Consider the following 27,057-nt stretch of genomic DNA (forward strand, 5'->3'; position numbering starts at 1 on the left):
GAGAGAGAGAGAGAGAGAGAGAGAGAGAGAGAGAGAGGAGCGCATTTCATCGAAACAATCTTAAACGGAATGACATAATGTAAAATGATAAAATACGTAAACTTAAAAATATAAAGATTAAAAATATTGTAGATGTCAAATAGTTGGCGCCCAGCATATCAACATCCTTCAGAAGGGATCTCGGTCTTGAATAGTGACAATAGATATCCTTACAGGGGAGATGAGAGCGTTCAAAGCCAAATATCGATAATACGGAACCATCAAAGCTATACTTGAGGAATGAAATTTTGAATAGCCATTTTAATGCTCGCGATGTATCCTTTTCTTGCAGAAAGAACCCGGAAAACATAAGAAAAGGACAAAGCAGAAATGGCCCCAAAATAGCAGCGATCTGAAATATCGAAAATGTAATCCAGATATATAATAGAAATTGTGTATTGTGTTTTTATAGTAAGCAAATACTTACTTTGATATTTAATGAAGCTCCAATAGCCAAACCAATACTTTGGCCCACCAATGCTGTTAGAAACACAATCGTACAAAATAATACTAAACGAAATAATTCAGCTGGCTGATCAGTTAGTTTATAAGTTATAATAATATAAATGCTTGTGCATAATAATTGCATAGGAATGTCAGCCAAAGTCATGGCTATGTAATATGCTTTCAATGAATACCAACGGTTGAAGTGTTCTCTGCATAAAATCGGTAACTCTAAGGGAACTAAAATAAACAAATAATCTGATGAAGATCATGTTTTCTCGCTATTTACTAATGCTTGTCGCTTACATTTCACTAAAATAGAAGAAAAGGCTGTGAACATTATAAACATTATGGAATAAAAGCAATAGCGAAAATTATTCAAAGCGTTCCCGGCATCATTGCCAATACCATAGTACAGCCAGCCGATCAAGACGGCGGTAACGAAACTAATTGCAAATCTTATCGCAGATAAAGATCGATCACGCCATAATATTATAAATGTTCGAATCAATAAAATGCTTATTTGGTGATAGAATGGCGTCGCATAGATATTCTGATGTCTGCACAATTTAGGTGAATGGAATTGAAATTTCGGTTTCGTAGCGGTATTCAATATGTTAATCGAATTTGTTATCAAATTTGTTGGCGTTTCCTTAATAGACGTTAGAGAAGGTCCGGGATTATCATTAACGTTTCGATAAGCATTCTTCGCGGACCTTGCAGGTACTGCATTCAGTGCGGGAGCATTAACAGGAGTTATAAGACCAGAAGACATCATTTTATCTAAAATAGAGCAAAAAAAAAAAAAAAACAGGCCAGCTTAAATTTTTACTAGTCTCAAGACTCAAGCCTCAAGCCACAAGCCTCAAGCCACAAGCCTCAAGCTTCAACCTTTTTTCGTGATTATGAGCATTTTGTAGACCCGATCGGTAGACGGATGGTAAAATGTACCTAGTAATGGTGTAAACACGACATGATCAGACTTTCCAACTTGATCTGTTAAACTACTTTAATGATCTATTGTAGACGTGTAGCTTCAAATGTTTAAAAAGCAATAATTTCTGTGCGATAGCTCAGAGGCCATAATTAAATTGATTTAAAAAAATTTTTTTTCTTTACAGTGTGGCTCAAACAAAGGGACGGAATAATTTTTTGATACCGCAGCCATTCGAAACAAATTTTAGGAATCTATCACTAAGAATAATCGCAGTTTTTAACAGCTGCTTGAAGATTGATTGCTATTGACGGAAACATTTTAGAAGATTGACTTTTCCAGTTTTTTTTTCTTTTTCATTATCTGAACGTCTAAGGGATGATGTAACAAGTTTAACTATTCGATCTAAAGTTATATCGATTAATAGAATAAATGTTTTATAGAACCTTTCACGGGTACTTTTGAGTGTTATTGAACTAATAACTCCTACGTAACTGCATATGTCGATGGCAAGTGTATAAGGATTACTATCTTATCCTAGGGTGTGTTCCGAATAGTCATTATCTTAAATAGCATTCCTTGTTCCCGGGAAGCTCAAAATGTCAAACAGTTAACAAAGGGGTATCGGAATTAAGCTCTATATTAAAGTTTAGTTTTTAAAGGTATATAAGCAGAAAATTTGCTGAACGTAAAAATCAATCAATCAATCGTGATATTTGCAGAAAAAAGTCTTTCGTGTGCATATGAACTCACTAGAGTAAATCACTGTGAAACGATGAAATTTCCGTTTCTTTAATTAAGCGTAAATAATTTCCTTGTAAATCGGGCTACTAAGAAAAGTAATTTGAATAATATTTACGCTATCCTGCAAAAACCTGAGTCCAATGGTATGGCATTTTCCGTAACAATTTTTGTGGCTTATCACTATTCGCTAAAAGATGTGAAAATGCATCATTAGTCTCACTAACCAATTGTTTGCATTGCTTCCAATTGCATCCGGTTAGATGCGTTGCTTTGCCTATATTTACTATTGCGTCCGTTTTGAATTTTCTGCACGAGCTTATCATTTTGTGGACCATAATCATCGGTAGCTATTTCCATTACTGTTCATGAATAGATGTTTAATTAATTAAAAGGATATTGAAAGTAAGAAATGCTTCGTTTAAAGATGGCTTACAGTAATCTGCTGGATTAAAAAATTCCGGACATGGAATATTTAATTCATTCAAAAAAACGAGTAAATTATCAATGCCACCCGAATAAATACAATTGCCGTCCGCTATGGCGTATAAATGATCAAAAAGTTTAAATGTCAAAGCGCTCGGCTGATGTATAGTACAGATAACAGTACGTCCTTCCGAAGCCAACTTTTTTAATAAAGAGATGCATTGCTTCGAAGTGGAACTGTCAAGGCCGCTAGTTATATTTCATGAAATTAATTAGCAAATTATTTTTATAATTACTCTTAAGTCATACAAAAAAAAAAAAAAACTTTCTTAATTGCATAACGTACCTTGTTCGGTTCATCCAAAATTAAAACGGGTGGATTGTTAACCAATTCCATGGCTATGGCTAAACGTTTCTTCTGCCCACCTGATAACTGACCGGTACGCGTATTACGGTTTTCGTACATGCCAATCGCTTCTAAGATTTTATTAATCTTTTATAAGAAAAAAACTTTAAGGTTTAATTTATGCAATACTAGCAGGACGCTTACTGACCCTTTCTCGTTTGCTGAAATTTTTCAAATGTGTACCGATTTTAAGATTTGCCGCAAAATGCATCGCCTCTTTTACTGTCAGATAAGGCTGCAAGCTTGTATCTTGTGTTATAAAAGCTACATTCGATTTAAATGCTTTCATATCACGCGGTCGTCCATTAACAGTCACTTCGCCATTGTAACCAAAAGTCCTGCAATACATTTTTAATAATATTAAATAATTTTTATTCAATTAGCTGTGACGAAGGGTTACATTACGTATAGCCTGAAAGTATATTGAGAAAGGTACTTTTACCGGCTCCTGATGGGCCCACGATCGCTGTTAATTCACCAGCCTGGAAAAGCCCCGTCAAACCATTTAGAATAGTCTTGGTTTCTGTTGAATAGAGTATAAAACGTTTTAATTTATTAACAATCGACTTTTACTTGCACTCTGAACGAATTGTTTTGACGATGTGTATGACGTAATAAAAAACAAGAAATGAGTTTTTTAAGACGAGGACATCGAATAACTCGCCTAAGCGCGCCATATATGTATTTGTTCTTAATTGTGAATGTGATCGGAACTATGTTTCCATTTTCGAAGAGCTACACTCAACATTTTTATAAAAGTTTTCATGATGACATGTTGTCATAGATTGTTACCCCTTTAGTACTAACATGAAATCATCTTTAATTTTTTTTTGTTTTTCTTTTTAGATTTTCTGGTTTTTATAATATTTACAGTTTTAATTTGTATTAGGTTTTAGCTTTCTATGTACCTTTGAAAGACTTTAGGATTTTAGAAGACGAATGTTTAATAGATGTATAAATAAATTCCTACCGCTTTTTGATAAAATTCAGCTCTACTTAAAATATATTTGTTACAAAACTTGTTAATTGAAATATCGAAAATCGTTATCTGTCTTCTTTCTCTTTTCTCTTCTTTTCTGCGGTCTTTTGCCATTTATCGAGTAGCTTATGGATGCCTTCCGGCTTGGAGGGGAAATAGCCATTAATCCATCATTTGCTAAATGTGACTGCATCAACCTGAATAAGTGCCAAATGGAAGGGCTAAGAGGGGATGATAAGAGACTATCGCGGGATGCGATAAAACTGCGAGATATACACAAAACGTCGGCAGTTCTTGCATTAATATATTTATTATATGCATGTATCAAGAGCATTGCTTTTCGAATAGAGGTATGCATGTATGGTATGTTCTGTTGTAAGTGTACGTTGTAAGCATTCTTTGAACCCTCTAAAAAGGCGGCATTAGTTACTCGCAAATATTTGCTAGCAAGAGGCAAACATTTATATGAATTGTGATCAAAGTCTAAGGACTGTCTTTTAGGACTGTCGTCTAATCTGTTTCTAATTGAACAGAATATATTTAGCATTTTACATGCAGTATGATGCGCATGATGAGCATCAAAAAATTCAAAGTAAATCAAATGAAATTAATTATTCACTGCCAATGCAATTCTAATGAATTTCAAATTTTTTTTTTGTTTTTTTCTTAATTAAAACATTTTGTTTTCATTTATATAGTAATGTAAGCTTAGATTTTATTCAAATTTATTCGAATTATTATTGTAAATGAACGAACAAAAAAAATTAATCAAATCAAACTATTTTTATACTGTAGTATATAGCAACTCACAAGACCACACACGTGCATTTATGCCAATTTAAGTGCATTTGCACTCTGCAAGATCTTTTTGTTGCTGTTTAGGTTATCTGTAAAGAAAGTCATACAGAAATAAATACGAAAATTCATCTCATCTATGCCGAATCCTTTGTACCTTCCATTTTTATGGTAAAAAAAAAAAAAACAAACAGCTAAAAAATCAATATTCAATTCAGCACATTTGCTAGTATTAGGTGATTGTGTTATTGAGTTTCTCCATTTTTACGAAATATACGTGAAAATTTCATTTTATTTAATTTTCGGATCATCAGCGAAAGACTCGGAGAAGAGAAGTGTTCTTGGTTTCATTTTGCATTATAGGCGTTCACCTTGACCAATTTGGGTCATTTTCAATGCCGACCTGCGTGGAAGAATATTCAGTGTCTTCCTCAAACTTGATATTAGAAAAGCACGGCTAACCACCCAGATGGGGGGGCGATTGTTTGTTAATTTTCCTTATGCACCCTATAGTATATGATCACCCATAGAATACACGTGCAAACTTGTATAGTGTTATCTGCTGTAGTTTGTAAATAAAGAACAAAGGAAACAATTTTATCCCTTTCAAAATCAGAGAGAGGGAGAGAGAGCCCTCAGTTTACGTGGTATCGTAGGCCCTTTAATGGACTTCGCCATTCGTCAACGTACAATGTTTTTGGCACAATTATAGCCAAGAGCTTCATTTTGACAGCCGGGACAATTTTTGCAGTAGACGTTGCACAAGCGGTCAGAGGGACAGACAAAGTATGCTTAAATCGACTTAGTATTTGATACTAATCTACGATATACATTATATACTTTATAAAGTCTTTGAAATTTCCTTCCAGGTCTTGCAAATGTCTTGAAATCGATTATTGCTCAGAGACATATTTTGCTCTTTTCTTTTCTGCGAGTTTGGTAGAAATTTGCAAGCGAAAGGATACAATAAAGTTTTGTTCCTAAATGTTCGTCACTTATGTTAATTCTTTATTTAAAAGAACGATGGGTTACGTGCATTAAGCAGACGATCGGAAGGATACAATATGCGGGGTATGTCGTATTTGTGCTTCTGAGAGGTACGGTTGGAAGGGTGCAAATCATAATAAGTAAATTTACCTAAAGGCACTAAAAAAAATTGATAAAAAACTGAAGAAAACTGAACAAGAGGAAGAAATGCTTCCAATACTTCTCACCTTTAGCAATGTTTTGCGGAACTACTTGTCCGAAGTATCTACTAGAACGAGGCAAAAATAGTTTCGAATTCACTGACAAAATCAAAAGAAATAAAAATCTCTATGGCTTTTTTTAATGGTCATTAATAACATACATACACACGTACTAAGTATAAAATATGTAGATGTCAGCGCGGAACTTGTTTCTTACTAATCCAATATCTGGCTTTCGGATAATTTCATAAATTGTACTTGAATCCCGTTTCAGTTTTAATATCAAAACAAAACAATTATATCAATTATAAAAACCATGAACTTGTCGGAAAAAAAATAAAATTAAAAATGAAACAGTTAACTATAGGAACGACGCAGATAAGGCTGTAATTACCGTGTCTAAAAAATCTCGTACGCTTAGAATAGCGCAAGTTATCAAAGCCAATATTCAAACGATTGATAGTCTTGTTTATCTCAGTCGGATGTGCTGCACTTTCCCCTGTTGTTGTTGTTGTTGTTGTTGTTCTTGATGAGGATGTCGAACACTCGCTATCAGCGATTCCCACTGGCGATAAATTATAATCAGTGTTATTTGCTCTATGGGTGCAAGCAATGTTTAAACGCAGGTTGCTTCGTTTGTGCGGAAATAACGGTTTAAGATTTGTGCTTGAAGAAGGTAATGCGTTTTCATTGCTTCCGCTGGCGTTGGCCATGATATTCAAAGGGATTTCATCGGTTTGTTGAATGTGTTGTTTCACTAACTTTGAGGTAGCTTCGTCGGAGCATGGTAGCTTACTGGCCATGGCTTTACTTTTTATTTATTATCCAATAGATTGCTATGTCAATATTTTTCACTTACTTTTCACGCTAAACACTTTACTGAATACTTCGCTTGTTTATAACTTAAAGATCAAAAGTGTTTTGAGTTAACGTCAAGACGTTTAAAGTTCAAGATTATTGACGAAATATTCTTTCATTCATAATTTTTTTCTCTTCAAGCTTAACGTACTTTCGCCGACACTGATTCTTTTTTTTTTTTGCTTTGTAATTTGCTGCATAAGTTTTATATATTTATATATATATATTTTGTATACGTTTTTTGTTTATATTCGTTTTTATTTACTCGCAACTCTCTCGCTCTGTTGTTTCTTCATAGTATGAGAGAGTAAGGGAGAAGTCTCGAATACTCTAGATGTATGAAAAAATGATTTTGTTTTTTAGTTGCTTGCTGATTATACGCGTACAGCATTTTGGATGCACAAGTGGAACTACGTTACTGAAATTTTAAACTTGAACTGAATTAAATGACAGAATTAGCCCGACTATAGTTCCTTCTTAGTATAACACTTGGAAATGAAGTCATATACTTGTATATATGTTTATAGTCTCTACATATGTCTCCTTGTCGTTCCGCCTCTCTTCTATAATAACTAGATGTAATCTGCAGAGTATTCATCCTCGATCAGTGCAAACGAGAAACTTTCAACGCTTACACCGAATGTCAACCAGATATCTTAATGTGCGTGACCGAGAGAATATTTGTTATACAGACATTTAGACGGACGGACACACATGTCTAAAACGATTTAGAATTCGATTCCAATCAATTCCAAAGTGAATAACTTAGAGGTTTTCCGAAGCTTCCTTTTGAGTTTCCGAAACTATTTCACAAAATGACTTGTGAATATAAAAACATGTAAGAAAATTATAATTGGTCATGGTCGAATCTTACACACCCATCACCGTTATTCTAAAACAAACTAAAGAAAAGGAAAAGAATTAAATTGTCTTATGCCTTTAGGTCCTTGACCGGCTTAGGTAATTTTCAAATTATTTTGCGGATTCGTAGGCGATATCCTCGCAGTTTGCGAAAGGGACAATGTGTACCACAGATACTGCACAGTTAAACAGATCGGTAGATGAACAGGCGGCCATTTTTATGCACTCTCCAAATTTGAAACGGTTCAAGAATTTATTTACTCTATGGCATTTTTGAAGATTGCCTTTGCGCTTTTTAAAGATATTGAGAAGAAAACATTAAATTTTGCTACACTATTATAAAATATTAGATGGGGTTCAGTTCAATTTTTCCCATTTTTTACTTGTACTACAGCCTCACTTATAGAAAATGCGCTCAAATTTTGGTAGACTTATCTGCTGTAGTTTATAGGTACTGAGCAAAAAAAAAACAATTTTTTAATACTATGAATAGCAGAGGTGTTGTCAGTGTACTTGGTGTTGTGGGCGTATCTCCTCCGTCGAATGTGCAGGCAAAGACTTCCAATTTTTCTGCTAAATTTGAAGTGAAGATAGCTTCACTTTTGCGGCCAGGAGAATCGTCACAATAGACATTGCACAGTTGGCCAGGCGGACATGCTTAAATCGATTCAGAATTTGCTGGTGATCAAGAATATATACACTTTATGAGATCTCTGAAATTAATTAATCCTTCATTCTTCGGTAAAGGACCATCCGGCCACAAAACAGCTCACTATAACTGAAAGCTGTAAGTTAAAGCAACAAGTTCTGCAAATGCATCTTAAAACTGGATTCTGTCGACAACCCACGTTTACTAAAGAAGCTCCGCAATACGAATAAGTATTGGTTTAAAATAGCGAGCATCAAAAATCGCCCTAAGACGAATGTAATTTTCTTATATATATTTTCTTTATTTAATTACTTGTACTGGTAAGCAAATTATCAAAACCAACGTTTCGCGGTGCAAAGGCACGGTTTTCTATATCGAATGAAAGCTGAAAAGAAACAGATAACCATTGTTTTTCTCTCTATCATAAGTTTTTTGCGGTGATTCAGATACTGTCCTACATTTTTTCAATAATATGCTTTGGTTTATCTAACACAGATGGCTAAAGCTGATATCGCGGACAATGTTCTAAGTTTTTGTTTTTGGCGTTAAATAAGAAATTTAATTAACTCTTCGTTCACATTTCGTTAACCGTTGTTATTATGAATTTTGAGTCAAGCGATTATGGTTCTATTTAAGTGCCTCACTCAATGTATTTACGCGCCTTTGTTTTCGGTGCATGTGTCCGCATATAAATATTGTTTTTCAAAGAAAAATTTAAAAAAAAAACAAAAAAAAATTGTTTCGTTTCACTTTGTTTACTCATTGATGTTGTTTTTAAAGCAATTAATTTTATTTCTTCTTTTTTTTTATTTTTTATTTTTTTTTTTTTAATATAATTTCACTATAACTGATAATTTATAATATTTTCGTCACTCGTTAGCTTTTAATTTGGCCCAAATTTTGAATATTATTATAAGATAATTTAAAAAGTATTATAATAACAACTATAAAGTTATTTAATTCCAAATTTCATTGTTTATGATCGCAATGATTAAATGAACTTTCATCTCTTTTAAGTGTTAACTGTTTTTTGATTAAGTAACATTGCGACATCATTATCATTATTAATAGTTACATTTAATATTAAAATTATTACTTTTTTTCTTTTTGTTTATTTATTTTAACATTTTCATAAAGTATGTTAAACATAAAATAAAAAAACAATGACTGCGCATATAATAAATGCCTCTTAACTTCACGCTGACTTACTTTAAACTAAAATTAATTTCGTTGTTTAGTGGATTTATTTTGTAACTAAACAAACAATTCCAAAAAAAAAAAAAAAAAACAAAATTTTCTATATTTTTTAGTTTTTTTTTTTTTTTATTGGGTAAAAAATTTTTTTTTTTTTTTTTTTTGCTCGTAATTACTTTGAATGCCGTCTTATCATTTACATGCTTTTTTTTTTTATATATATGCTTAGCATTTATAAATGGGTTGTTATGTTATGATGGATTACGAAACAATAGTCAAATACGTCAGCTGACAATATTCAAATTTGTACTCATTTTAAAATTTTCAATTTCTCAATCTCTCTCTCTCTCTCTCTCTCTATCTCTTTTGCTATGTTTCTAAAAGCAATTAAGCAGCTCAGTTTCTAGAGTTCCTAGATTTATAGAAGGCTCTCCCAATTATTCTGAATAATGATTTTAAATGAAACATTTTGCTATAAAATTAACGGCTCTTAGGTGAGAAATATTTTATAAAATTTCAAAAGTATTTGTTATACATTTTTCAATTGAACGACTTAGAAGCGAATAAACAACCATAACGCATAACGCAACAATCTAATACAACAAAACTTCACCCACAGTAGCGCAAACTATAATAAAATGTCATCAAACAAAACTAGCGCCAGCCTGACTGCTTACACCGAGTCGATCACTCAGCCATTTATTGATTATTATCATCAAGGCGTGAGGTTGGCGATGTACAAAAGTTGATAAATACACTAAGTATAGAGAAAGATATACTAATCAGCTTGCGAATCATGTTTACATTATTGCGAAGAACCCTAAGCGGGGTAAATAATTCATTTTGCATTGGCTAAGCTTTAACAATTGATAACTTTGTAGTCTGTCAAAAAACTACTCAGAACTAGGCAGCTACGCTTCTCAAAACTGAGATCAATTAATTAAAAAGTGCAAGCTGTTAACCGGTAGTAATCAATGAAGAAATCTTGAAGATCCGTACAAGTTGATATAGAAATTACCTTATCCGCACACATCTACTATTTGGGCAGTGCCTGTATACGACAGGGGCAAATGTATATAAATTCTATATAATTTCAAAATGACTGAATGCAAGTTAAGACATGTCTTGTACGATTTGCATAAAGATTGATTTCGCTCGTGCGCAGCCTGTTCCAAAGCATAACGTAATAGTGCTCTGTAAGACTGTGACTCACATGTGCATTAGTGAAATTTTGATATCGTGGCCAACTTCGAATTTAAATATTGTTTTTTTTTTTAGTGTTACTTGTCAACTTAAAGTAAAGTTAAAAACAACAATTCTCAGAAATGCGGTATAAGACAATCGCAAAATTTTAATTTCAAATGGGACTCAAACATTCCTCGTAGTCAGTTTAGGGTTAAAGTTCTTAAAGTGCAATGTACGCTATGATTAAAAATTGCTAATCAATGAAAAAGGAACATATTTGATGCGTAAGACATCTTAAAGGTCAATTTATATTCCGATACTAAAACAATAGAAATTAGATTATAGTAAATACCTGAGAGTTACTATTTAGATCAGTCAAAATTAATCTACCTCATCTTATGCCTTTTCCTTAAGAAAAGTCCGAACTACATAAACAACAGTCTACAGGCGTCGATGAATACATAAAAACACTTCCCTTTTCCCCTAGAAAAAATACTAAGGGATCAAAAAGTAAATCAAAGATGTTATACAAGCACTTGTTCCAAGCGACTTAATTATGGTAAAGTTTTGCATTAATTACGATTTGATGTATTAGCGATTACTTTATAGGGTACTGTTTAATAAATTAACAAAGTCTTGGTATTTTTTGATCAATTTTATGCTTCCAACTTTCATAAGACCCATCAGATCAGAGTCAGGTAGTTTATGATATACTCATTCCACAAGATAAAACTATAAACATCATACAATTTCTATTAATTTTACTACAAATATAAAGTTTATATGCACTTGTCCTCAGCTATTTATATGAATTGCCACTTATAGCCGAATTCCAACAAACAAAAACACAGACATTAATTTAAGAAAAGAATGAAAAGACAAAACGACAAGTATGACTAAAATGTTTTCGAATGTCGGAATGTATATATTAGGTTGGGGCAAAAGTGCTGTCACATTTTAAATAATATATATGTATTCAAATATGTTTGACTTGTTCGTCAACAATCGAATGGTGGATACCGAGTTCCTTTGCAAATGCAAAGATATGGACTACTGTTCAACGTCGCCGGGAACGTTTCAATATCACCCAGAGCTTAAAACGAGCGGAACGAAATTTGCAAAATATCTTCGGCAGATCCGAACAAGAACTTTACTTTCCAACGTGTCACATTAATTTTTACAAGCTTCCTTTCCGGAACTCATACTAACCATTAAGTCTTAAATGTGTTGCATCTATTACAGTTTATGAAGGGTATTGAAAGTAGTCCTCCTATATCGTAATAGGATCGCGCATGACGCCTTCCACCTGTTTACATAAATCTGGCAATTAAAATAACCTACAGATTGCAAGATACATCAGAACTTTCTTGTCAACCTAATACGTTGTAATGCCTTTGTTCCGTATTTTGTGGGTATGTCAAATTAAGCAACAATCGATTATCAATTGGCAAACTTCGTCTTCATTAAAAAGGCGACGAAAACAGCAAATTATTTATTTAATAAATTCCTTATCACAGTCAAGGGGGAAAGAGTGAAGAAAATCTTAAAAGAAAAGTTTCTATTGCCCACGAAATTGATCGAAAGCAGATCGAGAACAGTAAAATATGAATTATAAGTCTGCCTAAAAGTAGGCAATATAATTTATACGACTCATCTCAATATGCAAATTGAAAAAAAATACATTTTTTGGAGACTTTCTTCGCGTAACATCTAAATTGCGAAGACGTCGCTTATCAATCAGTTAATTACGTCGATCTAATTGAATAATATTCATTTAAATTATGTGACAACTATACTCGTCACACACAGAATATGTGTAGCATGAAATTATATGTTGCCTTAACAAAATACGACAAAACTATTTTCTAAAATACTAAAAACTATGGCCAATATATTAGGTGTTTGCAAAAATGTTGATCAGCGAAGGTTGAATTCAACGAGTTTGACCTTTCACTACATAAACTAACAGTTTCCCATTTAATAGTATTGATTTATTCAGTGTACTCGGACGTAAATTCGGATTCATTACTTTAATTGTTTATTTGAAGAAATCTGCTGCCGAAGCCCACCAAACACGTTCAGAGTACTATGGTGATGTTGGTTCATCATATCTTTTATTGTCGGTCAAGGGTTTTAAAGTGGCGACATGTATTGATTGAAAATGCCATTTTTCGGCCACTTGTTGCAAGGGTTGTCCAGAATACACTGCTGCAGCTCGAATGGGAAGATCTATCACACCCATCTAAACCAAAATCAGTCGTATTTTAATGAGAAATAAACGCACGAAATTGTATTGAAACCAAAATCAATTGTATTTTTATAAGAAATAAACGACGATTGCCGTTACATATAACGAATTCAACAACTGCACATCACTTTTAATTGCTTCACTATAAGAAAACGGCGACCATTCATTCATATCGTACTTGTCAGACATGACGTCTCCTGACTACCAGTTGTTCAGATCGGTGCAGCATGGTTTGGCTGGCACCCGGTTCGGCAAAATTGAAGAAGTGCGAAAGTAAGTCCGTGGGTGGACAACTGCCAAACCAATATAACTTTCCCCGCCAATATATCGCCATGTTGCGAAAAATGTTGTAAAATAATGGAGACTATTTTGATTCATATTATATTCTACCAATTTTTCATATATATATTATACCAATTCATGATATATATTATACTAATTTTTCATAATAAACGCCCTTTTCAAGTGAAAAAATGATGAATAATCAAAATTTGATGTGGAAATCCAACAAAGAAGGATGGACGGATCATGACGTATACATTCGGCATACAAAATTAACTAGTTAAATATATATATATTCTTGGTCGACCTTAAAAAAGTATGCGCAATTGTCCATTGGTCAATTTAAAAAAACAACAACAAAAAAGAAAAAAAACAGAAAATCGAATGCTAAACTTTGCTTTTGAATAAATTATAGGCGTATATATAATTAGCGAGAAAACAATAACTGAATTGCAAATAATCTGTATTGGAAAACAAAAACTGCGGACAGAACGCGATAAAAATAGTTGTTCAACAACCAAAGTTGCGGCATAATAACATCCGTCTAATATACGTTCATCAAATGACGATTAATAATTACACGACGCAAGGTGGACACATGTCAGTAGTGAAGTTATTGTATACGTTTCCCTTTGTGTCCATTAGACCAAACTATTAGCTATGTGTGCATCTCATCGGACACAATTTGATATTTATCAACTTTTTTGATCTGTTCGATTGTTCGAGAGGCATCCAATAGACAGCCGAAGCAACGACAATTTGACCTACAAAAGAAAAGAATGGCAACATGTTCGATACCATTGAATGATAAATACTTACTGGTACTTAGGTGCTAATAAACGCTAGTATCTTGCATAGATATTCAAGTTGTGCCTAAAAGCCAAAAAAATGCTCTTTTATGTATTTTTTTTTTTTTTTTAATTACTGCTATTTTTATTAATAAAAAAAAAATATGAAAACGCAAACATAAATTATCAAAATTTGTAAACATTTCTGCTTAAAGCTAAATCACAAAATAACAAATTTTTAACAGAGTAAATCGGCAAGAAAGTTTAAACAAAAAAAAAAAAAAAAAAAACATAATAATAACAACCAAAGTGTAAACTAATATTTGGCTTTCAAATGGTGCAAGCGAAAGAAAAAAAAAGAAAAGAATTTTGAATTCAAATATTGTCGGTTATTTAGGATACCTTAGACCTTAAACATTTTATGAATAATTTTTAATTTATTCAACTGACACCAGTTATTATCCTATTTTTACGTTACAGCCTTACATTTTTTTGTTTCTTCTTTTTATTTTTCTAACATGAATTATGAATAATATTATATGATAATTGATGCAAAATATGATATATTAAATAATAAATAAGGGAAATAATCTACCGTTTGCTTAATTTATACCATAAAATTATTATTATTAGTAGATAAACAATACCGGTGGATATAAACAATGTGCTAAAAGAATCTAACATGCTGAGATCGTCGACGTTCATGAATTTTAGAAATATTTTCGGTTTTTGAAAATGACAATAAATTATATCATCCGGGCAATATAATGGTTTTCGATTTCTGCCGTAGAGTGTATTCAGTATACCGTGTAAACCGGCCCGACTATAACTAATATGCCACATCCAACGAAACATTGGCGTGACATCAACATATCCCGAGCAAAATCCAAAGAATGACATCATAGCGGCATATATAGGACCTAAGAACACCGCCATCTGTAAAAATATAAAGTGAAATTAAAAAAAAAAAAAAAAAAACCAAACAAAATAAACAAATTTTTATTTTAATATGAAAATTACCTTAATTGGGAAAGTGGCTCCGAAAAGAAGTCCATAGGCCTGGGCACATATCGAGATCATAACGCAAAAACATACGAAATAGTAAACACGATTGTCATCGTACAAATCGTTGCCGGTTAAGTGTAAACTTATAACCGCATAGCATATCACACAAAAGCACTGAAATTAGATCAAATATAAGCAGACGGTAAGTAAAAGAACCAGATAAATAAATCATTCATGAGGCAATCACTTTCGATTTGCTTTGGATCTTCGGAATTCACGATCAATTTAAACAAATTTGAAAAATTATTAAAATCGCTTTTAAAGTAAGTTTCGTGGTGTTTGGGAATTACTGAACATTTTCAAAGAAAATGAAGCGGGTACATAACCTACGGTTCAGTTCATTCGATGGAACATTGCCGCATTTCCAGATGTAGTGGAACAGTTAGCGGAAGCTGTTCAGACAGACAGTTAATTAGCAATCTGCTAAAGTTCTGTCTTGTTCAGGTGTAAGAAGAAAGGGACAAAAGCATTTCCAGATGATTATAAAGACCCCTCGGGCTGTTGTCTTATCAGGTACTTAAGGAGGACAGATGGTAGTATGCTGCCCTCGATTATTTTTCATTCTGGTACAACTTCAATGGATTATTTTTCGTGTGTCCATGTTCAGCTTTTTAGCCTCTCCTCTATTCCAGATTCAAAAAACTCCATTATTACTCGCAGGCCTTTAAGTCCATAAATTAGCTTTGCGGAGCAAACCAAGGTAAGCCTATCCTTTTTTTGATTATCTGATAGCTTGCAATATTATGTAAGAGAGATGAGTATTTAGTGTTTTTTTGAATGTGTGAATGTGTTTTTTTATAATTTCGTTTTTCTTTTCTTTCTTTTTCGTATCCCATCCCGATGATGATACTTTGCGTTCAGATTACTCACTTCAAAATTATTCATTGGGAAAAAATATATGTATTTCTAAAATTATAATGATATGTAAAACAAAGGAAACGCTAAACAATAGCAGAAAAATTACGTTCGCAGATGCGGCATTGAATTAAGAATTCACTGAAGGCTTGAATGCATAGTAGAGTCACCTTACTTTCCAACGAGATACATCGCTCGTTGATCTGATAGATCGTTAGAGAATTCTTCTTGCAAGATAATTATGAGACATTAGGAAATTTATTAGGAGTTTAATCGGAACAAAGATACATCTTGAACAATTAAGATAAGAGGATGAGGATAACCTCAGGATTATTTGATTTTTAAGATTAGATCAACTTATTTGTTGTTTTTTTTTTTTAATATTTCAAACTACTCAGTCAAACGATTTTTGTGAACTACTCGAAGCTTTAAGAATATTTTTGTACGGTCGTCGCGCTAGTAACCGCATAGTGGAGTTAATAAGTGTCGCGGCCATCAAGTCGTTGTGTTAGCGGATTGAAATCTCAGTGTGGTTTGACTATACAGGGTCGAAGTTATAGTGAAGGTTCGCATAACACCCACCGATTAGTCACACAACCCCCTCTTTTTCTCGTTCCGCATATCACCGCGTTATACCTACAGCCGACATCTTCTCAGTGATTGGTCATGTTCAAGAAAAAGAAAAAAAATAGTAATAGCAACAAACAGGTCGGCTTGGTCTTTTTGATATGCCGAGGGAAAGAACGCGAAACGGCAAAGATTAAAGAAGGCATTGGTGGGGAGATACGACAAACTACTGGTAAAGGCTAGCATGTGCTTGCTTCTTGACCACTTTGCACCTGAAAGTTTGAACTTGCGTATTCAATAAACGGGTTTAACTCAAGAATTGACGACGAGCATCTACTTAACGGCCTGAAATCTTAACTGAAATATGTTTGTGCCCATAAACATTACCCTTTTCAAAGAAGAAAGGGAAAGGCAAAGGTGCAAACAATGCTTAATAGGTCGCCGGCGACGACAACATTAGACTTAGTAAAAGACAAGGCATGATGAACAAAGATTCAATTTTTGAAAAGGTGCCTTTTTTTTTGAAATAGCGAACGAACACGAACCCTTAATCAGTTTATTGCCTACAAAAGAGCCAGGCTGAATACGTGCCCTTGCAAAATCCAGATGTGTTTTATTGACTTTTACAAGTGGAAGGAAAAGATTAATAAAATCTTATTGGAGCGAGAACAAAAACATTGAAAATTCTGATACAAATTGCATTGAAGGAAAGTTTCTCCATGATTATTTTTATCATTTTTATTTTAATTGCAAAAGTTTATTCACTTGATAACGTAAAAATGTACAAAAAAAAACAAATAAAGAAAAAAATAAGAACAAACAATAAAATTGCTTTAAAAAAAAAGGGCCCGGATTCAACAAGCGATCCATTGTTTTTCATATATTATTATAAATGCGCAAAACTTCTATTATGATTTCATCTGGCACACGTGTTCCCAGTAATAATTTTCTATGATTAATTTGGTACAACAAGCATGTCAGAAATCATTTTTGTGGTTTTTGTTTTTTTTTTTGTTTAACCTTTTCATTGAAATTGTTTAACTATAAGTGATAAAAATTTGCATGCATGTACGCACTTACCTGGAATGGTACGTCAAACGTTAAAATCGATAGGAAATATGGCACCAACGTATGCCAACGATTGAAATGTTCCCGCCTTAATATGTTCATCTCCAAAGGAACTAAAATGAAAAGAATTCTCTTATTACAAAAATGCAGAACAATATAAAATCCTGGATAGATTCAAAAACTATTCTAAAGATTATTAAATTAATTTTTGTGGGATAAAAGTTTAATTGTCACTGTGATATCTAATAATAATATTTTTCTACTTAGACTTTCCTTAAAACTAAAGTTATTTAGGAGTAGACCTTCGATAGGAATAACGCCATTAATCGATGGACTCATCGATTTCCCATAGAAGCTTGAAAAAAAGGAAAAGTATAAATTTCTCTACTCGATAATATTAGGTGGTGTGGAATTTTATGTTGTAGCTTATGAGCAAAGGACAAAGTACACGGAAAGCAAAGATGTTTTCAGTTTTGGTTGTTATCTTCTTTGACCTGCTTGACCTGGGTATATTCAACCACCTTTGCAAAATTTGTAGGCGATATCCTCTTTTTTGCAAATGAGAGTTTGGCAGACTAGCTGATGGAGGAACTAACATGAGGACAGATGGGCAGAAGAGACGAAGAGCATGCGTAGGCGCATTTCGAATTCGCTAAGGAATTTATATGCTCCGTGGGGAGTGTAAAGCTTGCTTCTGTACTATAAAGATATTGAAAAGAAAACTATATTTTGATAGACTATAACATTGGGTAGGCGTGGTCAATTTTTCCGATTTTCGAACAAATTCCACAGGATCGTCCATAAAATATATGTTGAAATTTTTGTACGTTCATCTGCTGTGGTTTGTGAGTAATGAGCAAAAAAATACAGAGGGGTTGTCAGTGTGCACGGTCCCGTAGGCGGGCCCTTCGAGCGTTTGAGCACGTTTTCAATACGAATCTGCGTGCAAGAGCAAATTTTCAGTCATTAGCTTCATTTTTGGGGCCAAGAGAATTTTTACAGCTGACATTACGCAGACGGACAGACGGACATGTTTAAATCGATTTCGACTTTAAAATCGCCCTGGGACAAGTGATACACTACAGAAATACAAGTAGTAACTGACTTTAGAAATGGTAATTGGCTCGTCGGAGCAAACTTTATCAAATGTCCATAATTAAGAAGAAATTATAAACTTAGATGGTTTTCGTCAGATTACAACTTGAAGCTTGAAAATGGAAACAAATCGAATATAATTACTTTCTTGCAATGCATTGCGAAACGAATTAACAAAGTTAATACCCCCACAACCTTCGATGGATAAAAAAAAACCTATGTACTGGCGATAGTCAGTGAAGTGGATCATTATTTACTTACTTAAGTTATAGGTAAAAACATTTTTTGTTCCAATGTAATGCAGAAATCTTGATTGCATGCAATAATTTGCTGCTGACAGACTCTGTATTTGAATAAAATTAAAGGCGTGAGTATCCTTGACCTACCGTAAACACTTAAACAAATACTTGTTCGTGTAAGTTAGTATTATTATTATTATTAACCTACGTGATAAAAGTAAGAATAAAAAATGAAAATAAAAAAAAAAAAAAAACAAACAAACATGACAATATTTATTTCATGTCTGTACATCTGACACACATTTTTAATTCAAAGTTAACTTTGCTTTTTTTGCTTTATACAAAATTGCGCTGACTACTGATAAACGATAGCTGTATATAAACTCGATATTAATGTATATGTATGTATGGTAAACATATGGGCGTGCATTTGTTGTGTATGTGCAATGTGTTGTTGCATACAGTATAATTATCCGGGTACGAGAGTTTATTGAACTATCGATAGCGTTAATAACAAACGACTTGTTTTAGTAATTGAACTTTACGTAAAGGTAATTTTTAATTTATACTAATTACATTTTTTATATAAATATCTTTGCATTGCATTGAATGAAAAATACTATATGAATGCATTAATATTTATATATATATATATATATATATATATATATATATATATCAATTAATATGTGAATATAAAACACTTACATGTGAGAATAACTGGCATTTTGCTGGTGTAGAGCACTAGCAGTACACTACCGTATACATAAGCGTAATTACCAAGTACAGTGGTAGCATTTCCACCAACATTTCGATATATATAACCAGCTACGAATGCAATAAATATATGGGATAGAACGCGGGTTAGATATGGATTCTAAAAAATAAGAAAAGAGAAAAATTATTATGCAATAAAAATATAAACAAATAAAAATACAAAAATCTAAAGCACTTCATCCTTCAGATGCTTCTGCTTCTGCTTCTTCTTTTACTTTTTCTTAATATAAAATATCAGATATTACACTTTATTCCCAGATGGAGGTTTGGTGTACAAGAAACGCCTTAACTGGGGAAGAGTCCAAATATATACCTCTGTAGTCAAAACGGACAACGAGTTACGCTTATGTGCCAAATTTCACTACGAAAATTCTACACTCATTTATACTACCATATATTAGTTAAATATTATTAAATTTTTAATTTCAACAAATAATTTTAATAAAGATATGTAAAAGGTAGTGGATTCGTAAAATGTTTAAGTTTTATTCAAATCTTCCGCCGCATATAGCATATGCCCTCACAACCTTAATATACTTTACTGCAAGCCGGGTAGGGCAAAAGAAAACAAAACTTGCGCTCACTTGACCAATTCATTCATCTTAAGTGTAAAAATAGATCTAGCATAAATAACACGGAGCCTTAGATGGAGCTACGCTTTAGATTGATCGATTTTATAACTTGCAACTGAAAGAATTCCGACCAAAAAAAAAATGTTTAAAACCGAGTCGCACCCATTAGATCTGCGCTCATTAACATGTCAACAACTTTAGCGTTTTCTCAAAACTTCTGTTGTTACAAAGTTGAATGGACAGACAGAATCGTTCTTGGCGATTGAGAACATGTATGTACTTTAAGTGGTGTCAGTGGGCTATCGCTCGATATCTCAAAGGTAATGTAAATCCAGTGCAAAGACTTCGCCGCAGGAGTCACTAAAGCTATTATAAATGACAGCCTTATCGTATCCTAAAATTGGAATAACGAGTTTTCAAAAAGCTTCCAGTTTAGAGCATATAATTAAATCTCTCATCTAGTGACTTACTAACCATATGGTTCGCTATTGCTCTCAGAGGTGAACGGTATTTGCTCAAGAGCTAAGTATGTGAAGGTTAATGGCTTTTTGAAACCATTGGTTAAATAAGTTAACAATTATTTAATTTAGTTATATAAAGCGGCTAAAAGCATGAGATACATTTAATAGAGATATAAAAAGTTAATTAAACACCGTAATAGGTGATTATTTTTTTTAAAAAACAAATACCATTAATCTTTAAACAACATTTTTTTACAATATAAACAATAATTAATTTATATATATATATATATATATACTGTTATGTATAAAGTAGTAAAAAAATTATATGCGGCATGGAAATAATATTCAATAAATGCCGCCTAAGAAAAATATTAAATTTATATTTAATTAAGTATGTATTACTTCTATGGCAGTTAAATAGATTTGCACTTGTATCGTTCATCCTATTCATGTTTACTCAAATAATTGAATTCAATTGAACATGTCTTTGCTATGTTATTGGGTATGAAATTTGTTAATACTACGGTCAGAGACAATGAACTTAAGCCGATTTTAGAAAAAAAAAAAGAAAAAAGTAAGGAAATGAGAAAATTATGTCAATTATATATATATATATATATATATATATATTTGTAGCTTATAAGTAATTGCTTTTGACCACTTTATTACGGACACATTTATGGTGAAATCTCGTCCTTACTTCAACCTACATTTGCAGGGCTATCATCAGCATTGCAACTTTCTATTATAGTTTTTGAAAACATACATCAGCGAGGGCCAAGAAAATGGAAGCAGTATCTTACTCAGAGATCTCTTGTGTGCGCTTATAATTGAATGAAAGCACAAATCTGACACATTTTTATATTGCGGTAGAGGTATTAGCAAAACAGTTTTGGAGTCGCTTAGCGTATCTTTCAGGAATTTTTTTTAATTTCTTAAATGTTCCCTCTAAACAGGGCCTCTAACTCATTAGAATTAATTCTTGCGGAAATAAATGCACGAATTTTTTCTTTCTTAATCGATGGATGACACGATGTGTTTTGAGCAAAAGGTTTGCCACTCCATCTGTCAAAATCAACTAAAAAAAATTATATTAAATGCAAATTTTTTATCTCACTTCTAAGGATTGTGGATATGTCAGCATAGGTGAGACGAATGAATGAAGTCATCAAATCTTTATTTAAATAATGCTCACGTAAAACAATGGTGGAGTACTTAGGTAACATAAGTTTTGCTTTGATTGTCTCAAATGCAAATTACGTTTTTTATTTCAATTATCTCGAGTGCGAGCATTCCTATGACTACTAACTTAATTATGAAGATTATGTTAACGAATAGGTGAACGTAACAGGACAAAATATTCTTTAGTTTAGTTCTTTGGAGCTAAAGAGCTATTTGGGAACATTTCAGTCATATTTTCCTTCAGTTCAGCATTATTTATTATATTAATTTGAAACTTACATAATTGCGACGAACGCAAATGAAATGTCTGTTCAGCAGAAGCAAGTATTGCATGAAAAACGAGGCCGATTTAATGAGAGGTTTTTTTGAGTTCGCCAATTGTGTTTGCTCATCTGAATCTTCTTCGGCAACGTCAAACGTATTTAAAACATTATTACCGCCAACTGTTGCGTTAAGTGCTTTCCGTTCCTCTAAGGCTAATTCATCAGTAGGTTGTTTCTCGTGATCCAAAGATAGATATTTCATACTTTTTGTTAGCTTATTGGATGCCGGACCGGTATCTAATTCTAGCCTTTCAACTAAGAAATGAAATGAAAGAGACAGAAGATTTCACTCAATACAAAAAAGAGCAAAAAAATATAGCAGCAGGGTATACTTACCACGAATTTGCTTAATAAATCTCTTAACGCGATTGAAGTCAGCGTCTTCGTAATATTTTTTATTTGCTGCATGAATAAGTTTATCTAAATCACAGCTGTGATCTCCAACGGCTACTTCGAGCACTATTTCGAAAAAAGTTTACTCCAATAGTGTACTTGAATAGATAATAGGGAAATAATTACTTACAATAATCGGCAGGATTGTGATATGTGGGACATAAAAGATTTTGATCAGCCAAAAATGGTATCAATTCTTTAATGGGGCCTTGATACATGCAGTACCCATCCACCAGGGTATACAGCTTATCAAACATTTCAAATAACATTGCACTGGGCTGATGAATGGTGCATATAATAGTATGACCTTGAGAGGCAAGCTTTTTCAATAGATCAATGCATTGCCTGCAGGAAGAACTATCTAAGCCCCTGTAAATGTGTAAAGAGAACAATAAATGATATGTTATTATGTAATAGATATACAAATTTTGCTTAAAGCATTATAAAATAATATATATTTAATAGTGATTCCCTATGACTTTGAAAAAAAAAAATCTCCGCTCGATTTATTATGCAATTTTTTTTTATTATTAATTTATTTGCTAAAGGGCTTGATAACCTCTTCTACATGTTCACTTACTAATTGTTTTCATAAAATACTCAATGACGTTCCATGTGATAAGAAGCGAGCCTTCTGTTTTTGTTGTGTTTAAACTGAATGAGCTGTCATCCCTTATTAAATATTTTCTCAAAAAAAAAAAAAAATGTATACATATATATATATATATATGTATATATACTCATATATATATATATATGTATATATACTCAGAACTTCATTGAAAAACTTCGTAAAAAATTCATTTTAAAATTAAAAAAAGACAAAAAAGTTACATTCGGCGATGTCCGAATCTCGCGTGCCCACCACTATGCTTTTCGTATTCTACTTGCGGGCTTTTCCTCTTAACAGTTTAGCAATTTTAGAATGAATAGTTGAGAAAATTATATTCGGTTGTGACTGAATCCTATACACCCATCACCGTGAAGTCGAAAAATGCGGGCAAAAACACAGAAAGCAAAGGTGTTCATAGTTTTCGTAGCATAGGCGTGTGGGCATTATAGGCGGGTTCTTTAAAAAATGCCGGTCATTTTCAAGTTTGTAAGCGATATCTTCATTTTTGCAAAGAGGAGATTGCTTGCACAGTCGGGCAGACGGACATGTTGAAATCGAATCAGAATTTAACGCTGATCAATAATATGTACACTTTGTGGATCTCTGATGTTTTCTTGTGAGTGCTGTAAACGTTTTGACAAAATGAATATATCTCCCATCCTTCAGCGATGGATATAAAAAGACGTATTCACTAGGAAATCGGCGAGACAATATGGGATGATCAATACCAAAATCAAAGTGTGTAATCCCATGAAATCAATTATGCATGGGATTTTAAATAGAATGCTATACGAATATAGGACGGGTTACATCTGTAACTTCAAATTATATAAAGGAAAAGGCACCAGTTTGCAAAATACTATAGCTGAGGTATTGACACCATATATCAACAAGTGATATAAGATAAACGGCAGACTACGTGCCACACTAAAGCAAATAAAACTGAATCTAAAGGAATGAATATATATATATATATATAGATCGCAGAAGAGTACAAGTATTGTTGGGAATGTGGAAAGAGCAAAAATAAGTCACGATCCATCACGTTTTTGATCATATCGAGTTTCCCCCAGATGAACTTTCTTCGCCCACATTAGCAGCAGATATTTAGGCCGAGCCATAAATAACTTTCGATACAGATAGATAGAATTCGTATTTATCCACTATAAGTCACTGAAACAAACGACTTTTTGATTTCACTATATAGATGAGGATTCAGTTATTGTTCTGTCAAGTGTTTTATATGGTGCATCTTACGTTCAACAGCTTTTCTTAACCTCCGATATGGAGAGTCAAAAAGTGCATAATCGACAGGTAATGCTTTGGGAATTTAAACAAGTCAATAGCGCTAAGGCGACAGCTGAACAAATATGCAGTGTAAACGGCCAGAGACTTAAAAATATATAATGGGGAAGTTAGAAATTGGTTTGTAAAATTCCGTTCTGAAGATACGACCTGAAAAGATTGACGACCTTTTGAAGGCAATATCAGAGCAAAATCCACGCCAATCAACAAGAGGTATAGCAAAAAGATTAAATACCACACAATCATACGGAAGTTACTTATGACTCGATTTAAGATTAATCTGCAATCAAGGTCAAATATTAAGCAGGTTCATATAAGCGATCGACGTTTAACTCACAAAATTTCAAGACTTCGAAAGCTACACAATTTTCTGCTACAGCTTTCTGCAAATTACTTACTTTCTAAGTCATTGTCATTATTCAATTAATTTATTAGCGATTGACACGACTTTTGTTCCACATTTTGCCATTCTCTGATTTTAAACTATAACTTCTTGTTTCAAGGCCATGTGCAATTTCATTTTAACTTATACTTTATTATGTTTACTTATTATCAGCTATTCCAGCCAGTTTTGGTTCATGTTTCGTCTTAATAACCAAAAAGTTTGAATTGCATTTACTTAACAGATTATCTGACGGGGAGAGGGATGAGAAAATTTCATCTGCCATTCAATAAATTTCCAAAGCTTTTTAATTGGAAAATGCTGTAGTGTGATTATTGTTTACTCTTTGTTAATGTGTGATCATTTTATTCACGATAAATATAGTATGATTCTAAAGCAATAAACCTTATTGACCTAAAAAATAATTGCCTATTAGTTAATTGCAAAACTTTTAAATAGACTTAACAAGCTGTGTGGAAATAAACACAGATTTGTTTGCTTGTTTTATCCGCTGACCATAAAATCCATTGGTTAAACTTGAACAGATTCAATATTAACTAAAGCGCAGTTTCACATATATATTTGCCTTACACGTGTTTTTAAAACCGTAACCGCATAAAATTGTAGTGGATTGTGTTAAAACCTAAATAGCAAGAATAAGCATTAATTCTCAGGCAATTATTACAATATTTGTTATAATAAAATAAAAGGAAATGTTTAATATTATTACGCGCATTTATGTTAATGCATTTACTTATGCCTCCATTAATGTAATGTCAATCTTAATTACGTAATTAATTGCCTTTTTTTCTTAAAGTTTTTTATAATAACTTGGAATAAATAATTGAACTGTGGCGCTTTACTTTTATGCTCATCGACAGTATGTTATTTGATCCGCTCTTATATATGATGTTCTAAAGAGTAAATTCCGTTCAGTTCCGAATTGACCCGCTTGGCCTTTCGTATTACAAACAACTTGGCCCATATAAAGTTTGCCTTAGCATCCCTTTAGCATATGTTTTTGTTTTAAAAAAAATTAAAGGAAAAGGCGAACTGAATTTCAGTGTCGTTCTTATTGCAACCCTTTCCTTTCCTTTGCTCCTTTACGCCTTTAGCAGTAAGTTAACGCATATTTTTAACTCTCTTAAGCTTCATCCTGACGATAAACGACTTGAACGTTAACCTGGCTTGATCGAAAAATTATTTAGCGAAGGAAAAGAAGCCAAAATTATTTTGGAATAACAATTTGGTTAAAAAGAGATCAATAAAAATTGTTTCGAAAATTCCTTCAAGACACTTTCACTCTGTTATAATATTGTTACGAAAATCCCAAATCCAGTTAATTTCAGCTAAGTGATTTTCCCTAATAATAAATTCCCTAAAGAAGAAAAAACCAAATGAGCATTCGCAGGCGCCTCATGCAGCTGCAGGCCGATGAAAACGATTAGCGGAAAAGCCGGCTGGGATTAGAAATACAACCATAAATTTAGGTATTTAGGTAACATGCTTGTAAAAATGTATATAAATAAAATATTTGTGGAGGGGAGAGTTGGTCGGGCATGAACATTGGAGCTGAGAGTACGGCCAAAATAAATTGTGAATAATCCTACATGTAAGAAATATAATTGTAAATAATTATTCCTACTGTTGTGAAAGACAAAGTAGTAAAATAAAAGAATTTTGAAGTGTATTTCGCTTGGACAAAATATCCACGATCCAGTGATACGGACTGCATCTTGTAAAAAGCGAATTTCATAACAATATTATATTGTTGTCTTTTGAAATGGTAAAGACTTTCTGCTTCTTCTTTATTCTTTTTTATCCGTTCTAGCAATGATAAGTGCATGTTTCATTAGATGTATACGTTTATAAACATACACACTTTTTATATATATAAATATATATATTTATATAGGAGGTAATCACGTCACTGCGTTTATTTTGTAAACACCACACTATTCAAATTTTTTATTTACTTGTTTATTTAGTTTTTTATTTATTTATACATGAAATTCAACTGAAATAAATAGAGAGGGATTTGATAGACGTTTTGGATTAAATTCTACGGTAAGCATTACGACTAAACAACCATTATAAAGAATATAAAGAAAAATAAACAAGAAGGAAAAATAAAGAAAACA

At 32.7% G+C, this 27,057-nt stretch overlaps 1 protein-coding gene across 1 annotated transcript in view; it reads right to left on the minus strand.

The window, feature by feature from the left end:
- Positions 1 to 13: 13 nt before the first annotated feature.
- LOC119632917 (ABC transporter G family member 18) overlaps positions 14 to 27,057 on the minus strand; it is a 48,366-nt gene continuing 21,322 nt past the window's right edge. The window contains exons 6-21 of the mRNA XM_038026070.1: positions 22,747 to 22,985; positions 22,560 to 22,682; positions 22,180 to 22,478; positions 19,614 to 19,782; positions 17,584 to 17,684; positions 15,037 to 15,195; positions 14,612 to 14,952; positions 6,346 to 6,767; positions 3,396 to 3,513; positions 3,139 to 3,328; positions 2,937 to 3,077; positions 2,595 to 2,838; positions 2,386 to 2,520; positions 790 to 1,266; positions 467 to 723; positions 14 to 391 (exon numbers count right to left, since the gene is read on the minus strand). Of these exons, the coding sequence (XP_037881998.1) occupies positions 47 to 391; positions 467 to 723; positions 790 to 1,266; positions 2,386 to 2,520; positions 2,595 to 2,838; positions 2,937 to 3,077; positions 3,139 to 3,328; positions 3,396 to 3,513; positions 6,346 to 6,767; positions 14,612 to 14,952; positions 15,037 to 15,195; positions 17,584 to 17,684; positions 19,614 to 19,782; positions 22,180 to 22,478; positions 22,560 to 22,682; positions 22,747 to 22,985 (3,760 nt within the window). The 3' untranslated portion in view covers positions 14 to 46. The remainder of the gene's footprint in view (positions 392 to 466; positions 724 to 789; positions 1,267 to 2,385; positions 2,521 to 2,594; positions 2,839 to 2,936; positions 3,078 to 3,138; positions 3,329 to 3,395; positions 3,514 to 6,345; positions 6,768 to 14,611; positions 14,953 to 15,036; positions 15,196 to 17,583; positions 17,685 to 19,613; positions 19,783 to 22,179; positions 22,479 to 22,559; positions 22,683 to 22,746; positions 22,986 to 27,057) is intronic.

The sequence above is a fragment of the Glossina fuscipes genome, unplaced genomic scaffold (assembly GCF_014805625.2).
Source record: "Glossina fuscipes isolate IAEA_lab_2018 unplaced genomic scaffold, Yale_Gfus_2 2, whole genome shotgun sequence".
Lineage (NCBI taxonomy): Eukaryota > Metazoa > Arthropoda > Insecta > Diptera > Glossinidae > Glossina > Glossina fuscipes.